We start from the raw sequence: 13,739 nt of genomic DNA, 5'->3' as shown, positions 1-13,739 counted from the left end.
ATCTGCAGCTGATTTTCTGCAGCAGATTTCATTTAAATAACTGAACACAGCATCAAATCTGCTGCAGATCTGCTGCAGATCCTGTAGGTGTGAACGCACCCTAAGGGTGCCTTCACACCTACCGTATCGCAGTAGAAAATCCGCTGCGGATCCGCAGCAGATCCGCAGCAGATTTGACTAAATGAATGAACACAGCATTTTCTGCTGCGATACGGTAGGTGTGAAGGCACCCTAAATAACTTGTGGCTAAATGATAAGTTAACTCTCCTGTCCTCTATGGGGAGAGGGGGTTAAGCCGCAGCCAGACAGCTCCGGCAGTGGCTTATGTCTTCGAGAACAAAGGTTCAGCTGACAGAAGTATTAAGTTTGTGAAAAGCTTCAAACAAAGGCATGTAGACATTACATCCAGGGGGACACCATTACCCAGAGCATATACCAAACAGCTTATATTCAGACCAGAGTAGGACTGATAACTTTAGTCTCTTCATGTAACTATCCCTTTCATTCAGTGACCTGTATGTTTTCATAACTTTTTTGCTTTCCCCTCTTTTTGCTTGTTTCTCTTAGGATACAAATGACACATGTCCACACTATTGTGCAGTCCAATAGTGTTGCCTGATATCCTACAGAAGGGCTGGCGGTCTATATTGAAGCTTACATTGGGCCATGAGTAACTCCGACAACACTACTGCAGGTTTACAGGACTCAAGTGCCCCGTCCTTTGATCTTATGCTCCTTAATTCAGTAAATCTACACACTGGACCTCCTGTGATTACCATAGAAGAGCTGTGTGTACGCTACATTAAAGAATGAGGATTTATGACCAATTATTCTCATGTGTAATGTTTAAAATCATATACTTCAGGTTTAGAAGGAAAAAAAACAAACGTCATAAAAATAAGTGTATATGTACACTTATAAAAATTGTGTGAGAGCTGTTCAGTCCGTCTCTGCTCTCAACCCCCCCCCCCTTCTGAGACAGCTGATGTAAACAATCCCTGGTAGGCTTTTTCTGCAACATTGTAGCTTCCTTGTGATGCTGGGAGGGTTAAGTTGAGGTCATGTTGCTGATAAACTCACTGTGAGTATCTCTCTTCATTACAAAGTTGCTAACAATGTTACATACAGAGACTTGTCTCAGAAGGGAGGAGGGGGAGACAAAGAGAAAAGCTCACACAGTTTTCTTTGTCTTTAGCAGAAAGCAGCAGCTCAAAACTGGGGGAAGAGGACAGATAAGGTAATGATATGTAAGGAATGAATTCTCAGTCTCCAGGGGGTGGGATGATTCATCGTATATTTTAATAAACCAGCTAACCATTTTAAAGTACCAAATCTATTACCTCACTCCTATCGTCATTCTCAAGGCCAAGCAAATCGGAGGGAGCTGTGTTAACTTGAACAAGTTCATCCTGCAAAGATAGCAGAGATCTCAAAGAAATACTAAACATCTTTACACAAGCAAAGAGCAGTGCTGTCCTGTCATTGGCCAACAAGTAAGAGAAAGAAAGTACCTGTTTGTCTACTGTTGGCAAACAACCAAGCTCTGGTCCTGAACCCTGTAATGTAGAAAATGGGAAATAGCGGAGCACCCTGGAGGGGACTCTAATAAGCTCAATAATAGCAGAAAGAGCAGTAACATCACCCTGTCACCACTCAGAAAAGGTTAAATCGAATGTGCCATCAGATATATCACTTCAAGATTTTTTACATCAATATCCGCGTCATATAGTGGAGGGGGTTTTGTCACACTGGTGGTTGGCGGGCCCGCCCCCAGTGCTTCATGCCGGGCTGGTGCCTGGGAAAAGACTGGTGCCATGCGTGGGAACCAGGCGCCGGTTCAAAAATAGGACTGCAGCATCAGCATCCCTGCGCCGGCAACGGTCTATTCCCGAAACCCCTCCCCTCTGTGACGCGGCTCCATTAATTCTAATGGAGTCGCGTCACAGAGGAGAAGGGAGACTTTCACACTGGGGGCTGACGGGCTGCCCCCAGTACTTCACGCTGGGCTGGTGCCCGGTAATAGACTGGCGCCGTGCACGGGAACCAGGTGGCGGTTCAAAAAAAGGATTGCAGCACCAGCATCCCCACGCCAGCATGATCCATTTATGTAAAAAAATTAAAGTGTCACTGTCGTAATAACTTTCAAAGTCTGAATCAACAGTAGATGTGAAATAAAGTAAGTTTACAATTTACATTCTTTTTTTTTTATCATGCTGTAAAACAAAGCTGTACTTACCAGAAATCCAGGTTAAGCCTCCTGAGGGAGATTTTCTGATTTTATCTGGATTTGTGAAACCAGACTAAATACAGGAATTCTGCCCAGTACAATGTGTCGATCAATCACATGACTACCTTCTCTGTGAGTGCTCAGATGACCAGGGAAACACGGGACTTCCTGTTTTCTAACTCTTTGAGAAAAAAAACAGTCAGAAAACAGGAAGTGCCATGTTTTCCATGATAACTGAAAAAAAATAATGAATGTAAATTGCAAACTTGCTTGATATCACATCTACATCTATCACATTTAATGCAGCTTTAAGGCTTTCTGTAGACATACCCTTTTAATGCAGTTTTTTAATAAAAAAAAGTCACAAGAAAACAAAAACTACATTCTTGCCCCACATTTTTGTAGCTTTTAACCCCAAATTGTTTTAATTAAAGGGGTTATCCAGCATTACAAACACATGGCTTTAATATATTCATTTTTGTGACCTTTTGTTTATTACAAAATAATATAAAAGAAAAAAAACGAGAAAAATGCGCACACACATTTACAGATGTAAAAGAGTCAATTGTCAGACTTGGTGGGTTAACGTATGTTGCCAATGTGCTACAACTATTATATCCTTAGATTATATATTCCTGTGCCTTGAAGCTTAAAAAAAAAAAAAAAAAATTACAAAAGTAACTTACAGCTGCTCGGCTAATTGTCTTTTTTTTTTTCTTTGATAACTGAAAGTAAAAAAAATAATTGAAGTTACACATTAAAAAACTATCACTTAACCCCTTTAACAACATGGGGCGTACATTTACCCCCCCCCCCCGCGCAGCCTGGGCCTTGGCGCAAGCGGGTGTAAATGTCCGCCCCGCCGGGGTACCAGGCTATGGAGTGGGCTTAGGAGCTCAGCTCGCTCCATAGCAGGTAAGGACCGGCTGCTATCAGCAGCTGGGCCCTCACCCTCAATAGCGGGTTGCCACAATCGCGCGGCCACCCGCCGTTAACCCTTTAACTGCCGAGATTGTGCCGCGTCGTTTAAGTGCAAGTGACAGAAGCATCTCCTGTCACTTACTGATCGGGACCCCCGCAGCATGGCCTGACTGCCATGCTGAACACTCAGATATGTCTCTATGACATCATGATTGAATTTAAAGTTACAATTTTCTTAAGGAAAGAATGTACATATTACCTTCCACTTAGATGTCTATGACTGCAAGGTGCCCAAAAAAAAAATGCAGTCAAGTGACAAAGAGGTGTGCTCAGGCTCAGAAGGCCAATCTGCCTGGGCCACACCTCTTCACTGCAACATTAAACAGCATTTTTTGGCATATTGCAGTCACTGTCATTTTGCCAATCCACATTGCACTGCCCCAGAGTGGATATCCCACTGCTTTGTGCAGAATAATAGGTCGGTACTTTTGTATTTATATGCTCTGGGATAGAAGGATGTGGTTTACACTCCCACCACTTGGTGTCACTGTCTTCTAGTACACCACTGGGCACAACTGAAGGGAAAGAAGCCGAGGGTTAACTGTAGATCTGTATTTCCACATGTTTTGTTCTGATGTCTATGCCACTGTCTGATATTTTACTATGCACCAACCCCTGAGCTGGGTACTCCCTAGAGTTGTCTCAAGTGTATCACATAGTCCATAGTCGCCCTGTCCAATCTGCTTCCCCCTAGAGGTATATATAGTGGGGTTGGAGCTATTTGGGGCATGCCTATAGTCAGTGTGTTGAGACAGATAGGGTGTAAGAAAGAGAGCTCCTACTGCAGTGTCTTTCCAGGACCCATCTATGTCAGAGAGGCTGCAGTAGAGGAAAACGGGAAAACAATATCCACGCTAGGCAGTTATGCTTCATCCTGTTGATCAACCCAGGATTTACTCAATGTCTAGGTAAGAACAACTAAATCTGGAAATTCCACTGCTCTTGCTAGGTTTCCTTAGGGTTTACCCAGACGACTAGCTCTGCCCACTAGGGGCCTACATCCCTGATCTCGTGGCACTCAGTGCCCACAGACAGCATTAGGAGGAAGTTCATACCCATAGGTGTAGGTATTGTCTCTATAACCCCCACAGGTGAGTACCTAAGGATCTGGATAGGACCCCTATCTCTGAACCTCAGCATATGGTATTTGAGTAGTGGTGGATGCTGAAGTGCAGGTAGTCCTGGAAAACATGGCCTATGGCTATGTTCACACATAGTTTTTCAGTTAGTATTTTGGCCAGTATCTTTTCAACCAAAACCAGGAATGGGTTGAAAACATAGAACACAATGTCTTTTTGGCTGTTTCACAGAGGTTTATTTTTATTTGTTTTTGGAAGGCCATCAGTTTGTGGCCGAATAACATCCATTATTTAAAAAAAAAGTAAAAAAGAAGACATTGTGTGGTCATGGCCTCTGGTTTTAAGTTTGCTCAACTCTAATAATAATAAAGCTAGATTCACACTGCGTTTTTCTGTCCATTCAGCATATACATTAAAAGGAAAAAAAACAATGGTAAAAATCAAACTTACGTTATAAAAAAAAAAAAGGATCTAAATGCCCACACCCGATGTCAAATAGCTGCACAGTATCTCAGATATTGCCGAGACACTGTGCAATTATTGGATATTGCATACAAGCAACTTAGCCCCTCCCAATGTTTTCTGCTGACCAGACAAGTCCTTTAAATATGTTATCAGGGGGAAAAACATAGAGTACTTACACTGGGGTCGTTGTTCTCTTTTTTAAAGTGGACACACTTTAAAAAATACATATGATGACTCCAGGGGTACTGCAAACAACAAGAATTATAAGAGCATACAAACGTAACACTTAATTGTATATGTTTTCTCAAATTTCAATGTCACAATTGAATACAAAAAAAGATGCTCTATTCTTACAAAATTTGCTATAAAATCTGTGGCTAATTTCCATAGATAAAAGTTGGATTTCCACACTGGAATTAGACCTGCTGTGATTCAGTGACGCTAATCCAGTGTATAGCCAGGTAAAGTATCCGGCTCACTCAATAACAGAGTGAATAAGTCAGATTTGATTGTCTCATGACATTTCAAAAGTTAATTTATTTGACACTAACTAAAAAATTAAAAAAGCCATTGGAGTGCTATGTCAAGCCGGAAGCTGCTGCCCTAGCCTGGGGCTGTGAGGTCCTTGTACAATGTCTCCTCGTGCGTTAAATTTGTCACCTCCTCACTCCTCCTGTCCCTCCCTGTTGCGTTGCACATCAAGAAGTAGCTATAAAGGGGTTATCCAGTGCTACAAAAACATGGCCACTTTCTTTCAGAGACAACACAACTCTTGTCTCCAGTTCAGGTGGGGTTTGCAATTAAGCTCTATTCACTTCAATGGAACGGAGCAAGAAAACCCCGACCAAGCTGGAGACAAGAGTGGGGCTGTCTCTGGAAGAAAGTGGCCATGTTTTTGTAGGGCTGGATAACTCCTTTAATCCTTGGTGGTTATACCACAAGAAGAGGCACTATATAATTATTGGTTATAGGTCTCACTTAAAGGAGAAGTCCGGCAAATTTTTTATTTAAGTATTGTATTGCCCCCCAAAAGTTATACAAACTACCAATATACACTTATTATGGGAAATGCTTATACAGTGCTTTTTCCCTGCACTTACTACTGCATCAAGGCTTCACTTCCTGAATAAAATGGTGATGTCACTTCCTGGATAAAATGGTGATGTCACGACCCGACTCCCAGAGCTGTGCGGGCTGTGGCTGCTGGAGAGGATGATGGCAGAGGGATGCTCAGTGTCCCTCCAGTGCCCTGTGTCCCTCAGTGTCCCTCTGCCATCATCCTCTCCAGCAGCCACAGCCCGCACAGCTCTGGGAGTTGGGTCGTGACATCACCATGTTATCCAGGAAGTGAAGCCTTGATGCAGTAGTAAGTGCAGGGAAAAAAGCACTTTATGTGCATTTCCTGTAATAAGTGTATATTGGTAGTTTGCATAACTTTTGGGTGGCAGTACTATACTTTAATAAAAAAAAATTTGCCCGACTTCTCCTTTAAAAATACTGAATGTACAGTATATAATTTCTCATGGAAGTCTGTTGACACTCTGCTATTTAGAGTGTGGCTCCAGGCCACAATCCAAATCAAGACCCTTTTTAGTCCAACAGAAACAAACACACACTCCATGACTTGCACACAGTCTATGGTCCATGTATTCACATTACTTACTGACAGCAGCTCCCTGTGTACTTCAGAGAGCTAAAATCAGATTCCCCTCCTCCAGGCTGTGCTGCCCTGCTCTGTAGTGAGGCTGTCCATAAGATGGCCGTCTCCACTGTCCTCCATAGACATATACAGGCTCACTGATGGACACTGGGGGGCGGGGCAGGGTCACATGCTGCTCCACGTCGGCCATCTTATGGACAGCCTCATCACAGAGCAGGGCAGCCCAGCCTGGAGAAGGGGAGTCTGATTTTAGTTCTATGAGGTACACAGGGAACTGTTGTCAGTATACATGGTGAGTACCATGGGTGCGATGTGCAGCCATTTCTGTCCTCCAGGCTTGTGCAATACACGGTGAGTACACTTACTAATACTGTACACTGAAAAATGTTACTATAAATTGGCACTGTGTCCCCACTTACCTTCTAGTGGGACGGCATAATGGCACCGGACAACAATGGGCACTCTTGCTATGACAACATAGAACACTCACACTCTCCTCTATTACTTAGTGCTTACAATAATTATTTTCTTTCAAAAACTAATATAGTACAACCATAGTTGCCATCTAGAGATACTCGAGTCGATCCGAACCCGAACGTTTGGCATTTGATTAGCGGTGGCTGCTGAACTTGGATAAAGCCCTAAGGCTATGTGGAAATCATGGATATAGTCATTGGCTGTATCCATGTTTTCCAGACAACCTTAGAGCTGTATCCAAGTTCAGCAGCCCCAGCTAATCAAATACCGAACGTTCGGGGGCGGATGGACTCGAACCCGAACCCGGTTAGCTCATCTCTATTGCCATCATTTGAATTTTTTTCCCAGGGACACTTCAGCTTTTGACAACAAGGCGTGTGGCTTATTGTGGGTTTGTTATATAGAGTGTGGCCTACTGTAGGTGTGGTTTGTCATCTGTCTGTCTTGTTTTTGTTTAGGATTTACCCATTATTGTCCTCACTGTAAGGACCTCACAGTTAGAACCATGAGTACAAGATGCGGGGAAAGCTTGGTGACCCTCATTATACCAAGTATAAGATGCTGGGAAAGTGGGGTGATCCCCATTATACTGAATATAAGATGCTGGGAAAGCTGGATGACCCTCATTATACTGAGTACAAGATGCTGGGAAAGCTGGATGACCCTCACTATACTGAGTATAAGATGCTGAGAAAGCGGAGTGATCCCCATTATACTGAATATAAGATGCTGGGGAAGCTGCGTGACCCATCATACTGGATAGAAGATGCTGGGAAAGCTTGCTGACCTCCATCATACTGAGTTCAAGATGCTGAGAAAGTGAGGTGACCCTTATTATACTGAGTATAAAATGTTTGGAAAGCTGGGTGACCTCAATCATACTGAGGACTGCTGCAGCATCCTTTATGTTGGGCATCTTCCTTGTTAGTTAGCCTTCTTACCACCCCACTTGTGAAATAAAAAAATCTATACTCACTCTATACTCTCCCTGCTCTGTGAGTGCATGAGTGAAGCCGGGGAGCTGGGAGGAAAGGGCGGCCTCTTGTGGCCGAAGGCAGAATACTGTCTGCGGCCACGAAAGTGACTGGAAGAGCGGGGAGCCATGGTGCCGGGGGCGGGGCTTCCTGGGACATTAATTTGTTGGGATTGTCTTCAAAAATCTGGAATGTTGGCTATGGTACAACTAATGTTAAAACTGGTGATGTATTTTGTATGCAACTGCTACATGGTTGCCTGTGACCTTCTGCACTAGATGCCACTTTTTTGTTTTTTGGAATATTGACCTTTATTACATCCTCCTCACCTCATCTATAGGAATTAACCAATTGATGTCCGGCAGAATATCCACATCTTCTTCAGATATCATTTCAAGAACATTGGGTTCAACGTCAATATCGTCTTCTTCACTCTAGTAGAAACAGCAGATTATATTCCAAAACATAATTTATAACGTGATGTGATATAGCAATAACCTCCTTCCCATTGTGACATACAGCTACGTCGTTTAGCAGGGAGGGGTTAATGAAAAAAACTAAAGAAAACTATGAAAAATGATGGCCTTATTTGTAATCAAAGAAAAAGGAGAAGTCTGGGCAAAGTAATTTTTACCAGGAAGGGAAAGGATAAAAGAAATAACATGCTCTAACCTCCCCCACTGGTGGCCGCATACCGCTGCTCTGGTCTCCGGATCCCTGGATGCTTCCAGGTTGTGATATGTGCGGCCCACTCAGCCTGTCTGCTGCCTTAGTGGGATCCCGCCTCAGCTGCTGCAGGTTAAGCGGACCGCACACGTCACGACCAGGACTCAGATCAGGAAGCGGACGGGAATCGGAGTGGCGGTATGAGGACACCAACACTGAAGCGGGGGAGGTAAGAGCATGTTATTACTTTTATTATTACTTTTATCCTCCCCCTCCGCAAAAAATAACTTTGCCCGACATCTTCTTTAAAATGTCACTGTCGTTAAAACTTTCAAAACCTAAATCAACAGTAGATGTGATATAAAGCAAGTTTGCAAGTTTTTTTTTTTTAGTTATTATAGAAAACACAGCACTTCCTGTTTTTTGACTTTTTTCCCCCCAAAAAAGTCTAAACACAGGAAGTCCTGTGTTTCCAAGGTGATCTGCACTGGCAGAGAAGATATCATGTGATTGATGGACACATTGAGCCTTGGCTCTCTGTATTGGCCGGGACTTCATGGGTTTAGTCTGTTTTTTTTCAATCAGCACAAGACTAAAAAGTATAAGTATAACTTTGTTTTATAGCATAATAACAGCAACAAAAAAATGAATGTAAATTGCAAACTTGCTATATATTTACTGTTGATTTAGATTTTGAAAGTTAACAGTGATACTTTAATAATCTAAAAATTCAAATGTTTTGGTCTAAACGGTATATGCAAAAAACAAAAAACTAAGCTAGCTATAAAGGCCCAGAATGCATCTGGAGGAAGGGGTAACAACATGTGAATGCTATAGTCGGTCAGTACTCACCCTTTTTTCTGTCACAAAACTTGTGAACTTAATGACTGGTGAATATTCTTTATTGAGCTGAATGATGAAAGGCTCCATCTCTCTTTTCTTAACCTGTGTAAGGTACTGCATTATCATTATTACATTCTCTGCACTCTCTACAGTCATGGCCAAAAGTTTTTAGAATGATACAAATATAATTTTTTACAAAGTCTACCGCTTCAGTTTTTAAAATGACAATTTGCATATACTCCAGAATCTTATAAAGAGTGATCAGCTTAACAGCAATTATTTGCAAAGTCAATATTTGCCTAGAAAATGAACTTTATCCCCCAAAACACTTTTCAACATCATTGCAGCCCTGCCTTAAAAGGACCAGCTAACATTGTTTCAGTGATTGCTCCACACAGGTGTGGGTGTTGATGAGGACAGGGCTGGAGATCAATCTGTCATGATTAAGTAAGTGACACCACTGGACACATTAAAAGGAGGCTGGTGCTTGGCATCATTGTTTCTCTTCTGTTAACCATGGTTATCTCTAAAGAAACACGTGCAGTCATCATTGCACTGCACAAAAATGGCCTAACAGGGAAGAGTACTGCAGCTAGAAAGATTGCACCTCAGTCAACAATCTATAGCATCATCAAGAACTTCAAGGAGAGAGGTTCCATTGTTGCCAAAAAGGCTCCAGGGCGCCCAAGAAAGACCAGCAAGCGCCAGGACTGTCTCTTAAAAGTGTTTCAGCTGCGGGATCGGGCTACCAGCAGTGCAGAGCTTGCTCAGGAATGGCAGCAGGCAGGTGTGAGTGCATCTGCACGCACTGTGAGGCGGAGACTCTTGGAGCAAGGCCTGGTCTCAAGGAGGGCAGCAAAGAAGCCACTTCTCTCCAGAAAAAACATCATGGACAGACTGATATTCTGCAAAAGGTAGAGGACTGCTGAGGACTGGGGTAAAGTCATTTTCTCTGATGAATCCCCTTTCTGATTGTTTGGGACATCTGAAAAACAGCTTATTTGGAGAAGACGAGGTGAGTGCTACCACCAGTCTTGTCTCATGCCAACTGTAAAGCATCCTGAAACCATTCATGTGTGGGGATGCTTCTCAGCCAAGGAAATCGGCTCTCTCACAGTCTTGCCTAAAAACACAGCCATGAAAAAAGAATGGTACCAGAATGCAACGTTTCGGCCTACTGGCCTTTGTCAAGCATACTTGACAAAGGCCAGTAGGCCGAAACATTGCATTTTTTTTGTGTACCCTGATGTGTGAATAAACACACTACTTTCATTCTGGATGCTGTGGGAAACCTTTTCTTTGTAAGCCATAGCAGTCTGATTATATTGCTCAAAAAATAAAGGGCACACTTAAGCAACACAATATAACTCCAAGTAATGGTGCGTTTACACAGACAGATTTATCTGACAGATCTTTGAAGCCCAAACCAGGAACAGACTATAAACAGGGATCAGGTCATAAAGAAAAGGCTGGGATCCATCCTCTTTTCAAATCCATTCCTAGCTTTGGCTTCCAAAATCTGTCAGATAAATCTGTCTGTGTAAACGCACCATAAATCAAACTTCTGTTAAATTATTGGCAATTAGCAAGACACACTCAATAAAGGCGTGGTTCTGCAGGTGGGGACCACAGATCATTTCTCAGTACTTATGCTTTCTGGCTGTTTTTGTTTCATCTGCCTGTTTTAACCCATAGCTGCACCAGGACGTTATTGAACGTCCTTGTGTCGCTATGGGAGTTCAGAGGGGGGTCGCGCGGCGACCCCCCTCTGAACTGCCGCGATCCCGGGTGCCGCATGTAGCCCGGGATCGCGGCTATTAGCGGGCATGGTCCGATCGCCGTGCCCGCTAATTAAGTACTTAGAAGCAGCTGTCAGGGGGATCGCCCCCCCTGCGGTGCGATTGTGGGGGGGCGATCCCCGCATCCATCCCGGGCCGGGGTCTGCGCCGTAATGGCGCTGATCCCGGCTCGGCATTCTATCGCTTTTGGCTGCAGCAGCCAAAAGTAATAGAACACCGATCTCATGGATTCATGCAGTATAACTATACTGCATGGATCTCTATGAGAGATCAGAGTGCATATACTAGAAGTCCCCCAGGGGGGCTTCTAGTATATGTGTAAAGTAAAAGAAAAAAGTATTTTTAATAACACAAAATCCCCTCCCCTAATAAAAGTCTGAATCACCCCCCTTTCCCCATTTTATAAATAAAAATAAATAAATAAATTAATAAACAAACATGTTTGCTATCGCCGCATGCGTAATCGTCCGAACTATTAATTAATCACATTAAACGGCGTCAGCGCAAAAAAATCCCAAAGTGCAAAATTGCGCATTTTTGGTTGCATCAAATCCAGAATAATTGTAATAAAAAGCGATCAAAAAGTCATATATGCGCAATCAAGGTACCGATAGAAAGATCACATCATGGCGCAAAAAATGACACCTCACACAGACCCATAGACCAAAGGATAAAAGCGCTATAAGCCTGGGAATGGAGCGATTTTAAGGAACATATATTTTCTTTAAAAGGTTTTAATTTTTTACAAGCCATCAAATCAAATAAAAGTTATACATGTTACATATCGTTGTAATCGTAACAATTTAAGGAACATATATAACGAGTCAGTTTTACCCCAGGGCGAACGGAGTAAAAACAACCCCCCCCCCCCAAATTAAAAAAAAACATTTTTTTTTTCAATTTCACCACACATATAATTTTTTTCTGGTTTCCCGGCACATTTTAGGCAAAAATTACATCTGCCATAGCAAAGTACAATTAGTTGCGCAAAAAATAAGGGCTCATTTGGGTCTCTAGGTGGAAAAATGCAGGCGCTATGGCCTTATATACACGAGGAGGGAAAAACGAAAACGCAAAAATGAAAACTGGCTGTGTCCCCTAAGGGTTAAATATTCACCCAAAAATGTTCATAATCCGGGATTTGCCCCCAATTTATCATTTGCGACTTTTTAAAAACTTGCAAAAACTGGTGCAGGCCTACGTCTGGTCAGTACCAAGGGGAATTTGTTTGCAACTTTTTACACTAGATGCATTTACTATGACAGTTTGATTTTTCCATAAATCACATACAATATATTGGAACAAAATAAACACCAACCCACATTAAAATAAATCTTAGGTTGTGGTAACTAAAGCGACTCTGTACCCACAATCTGACCCCCCCCCCCCCCCCAAACCACTTGTACCTTCGGATAGCTGCTTTTAATTCAAGATCCGTCCTGGGGTCCGTTCGTCAGGTGATGCAGGTATTGTCCTGAAAAACAACTTTTAAACTTGCAGCCCTGTGTCAAACTGGGGTGGGCTAGAGTATCTGTGCCCTAACTTTGCACCCCCCCCATCCCTCCTCCCTACCCTCTTCATCATTAGGAATGCCACTGGCAGGATTTTTCCTATTCCTCTGCAGTGAACACTGCACAGGTGCCTTAACGATCCAGCCCATGTGCAGTGTTCACACAGCTGATGAATAGGAGAATACCTGCCTGGGGCATTCCTAATGATGAAGAGGAGGGGAGAGGTTGTGCCAACCTAATGCACAAACACTCTAGGCCATGCCAGTTTGACACAGGGCTGCAGGTTTAAAAGTTGTTTTTTTAGGACAACTGCATCACCTGCTAAACGGACCGCAGGACAGATCTTGGATTAAAAGCAGCTATCCGAAGGTACAAGCGGTTTTGGGGGGGTCAGATTGTGGGTACAGAGTCGCTTTAACAGAAAGAAGTAAAAAGAGGTTGGGTAGGTATCATTGAGCCCTAGGTGCCCTGTGTATCTGAACTGTCCAGATAATAATATCCATGCCATTTTCTATTTCTAATAACATGTTTTGCAGTAGTATTACACTGACCTCATTCTCATTTTCCTTCTTGTGCAGAATTCCCTCCTCATAGTCTCTGATTAAAGCTCGAGCTGTGAGGGTGTGCAGTATCTGGGGGCAATAGCATGTACACGTATATTATTAGGTTATTTCATATATAGTGGTGCCTTGGATTACAAGCATTATTCGTTTCGGGACCGTGCTTGTAGTCCAAATCCACTCTTAAACCAAAGCAAATTTTCCTATAAGAAATCACTGAAATGCAAACAATTGGTTCCACACTCCAAAAATAATGATTTTTTTTTAAATCTGAACAACATTATAGCAGCAGTGTGTATAGCTGAGTGTGAGTGCAGGCACAATATACAGCAGTCTGTATAGCTGAATGTAAGTGCAGGCACATTATAGCAGGAATGGAGAGTATGGGAAACACAAGGGCTGACAGAGACTGCAGGGAGCATGAAGGAATGAGCAGGGCAGATGTGGGCACATACATGCAGCACTCTTTCGAGGAGAAAAGGGTTACAGCTATGGAG

The 13,739-nt window shown here is 42.8% G+C and overlaps 1 protein-coding gene across 5 annotated transcripts in view; it reads right to left on the bottom strand.

Annotated features, from left to right (window-relative positions):
• LOC138792407 (protein mono-ADP-ribosyltransferase PARP4-like) overlaps nt 1–13,739 on the bottom strand; it is a 66,277-nt gene that overhangs the window by 4,003 nt on the left and 48,535 nt on the right. For 4 of the 5 annotated variants that reach the window (XM_069969797.1, XM_069969796.1, XM_069969799.1 and 1 more), the window contains 7 exons: nt 13,234–13,314; nt 9,382–9,474; nt 8,193–8,297; nt 4,929–4,997; nt 2,914–2,952; nt 1,512–1,556; nt 1,341–1,409 (listed from right to left, as the gene is read on the bottom strand). In XM_069969797.1, the coding sequence (XP_069825898.1) occupies nt 1,341–1,409; nt 1,512–1,556; nt 2,914–2,952; nt 4,929–4,997; nt 8,193–8,297; nt 9,382–9,474; nt 13,234–13,314 (501 nt within the window). The remainder of the gene's footprint in view (nt 1–1,340; nt 1,410–1,511; nt 1,557–2,913; nt 2,953–4,928; nt 4,998–8,192; nt 8,298–9,381; nt 9,475–13,233; nt 13,315–13,739) is intronic. The other variant, XM_069969798.1, reaches the window with a different exon arrangement.

The sequence above is a fragment of the Dendropsophus ebraccatus genome, chromosome 5 (genome assembly GCF_027789765.1).
Source record: "Dendropsophus ebraccatus isolate aDenEbr1 chromosome 5, aDenEbr1.pat, whole genome shotgun sequence".
NCBI lineage: Eukaryota > Metazoa > Chordata > Amphibia > Anura > Hylidae > Dendropsophus > Dendropsophus ebraccatus.
This window is presented reverse-complemented; position numbering and strand designations above follow the sequence as displayed.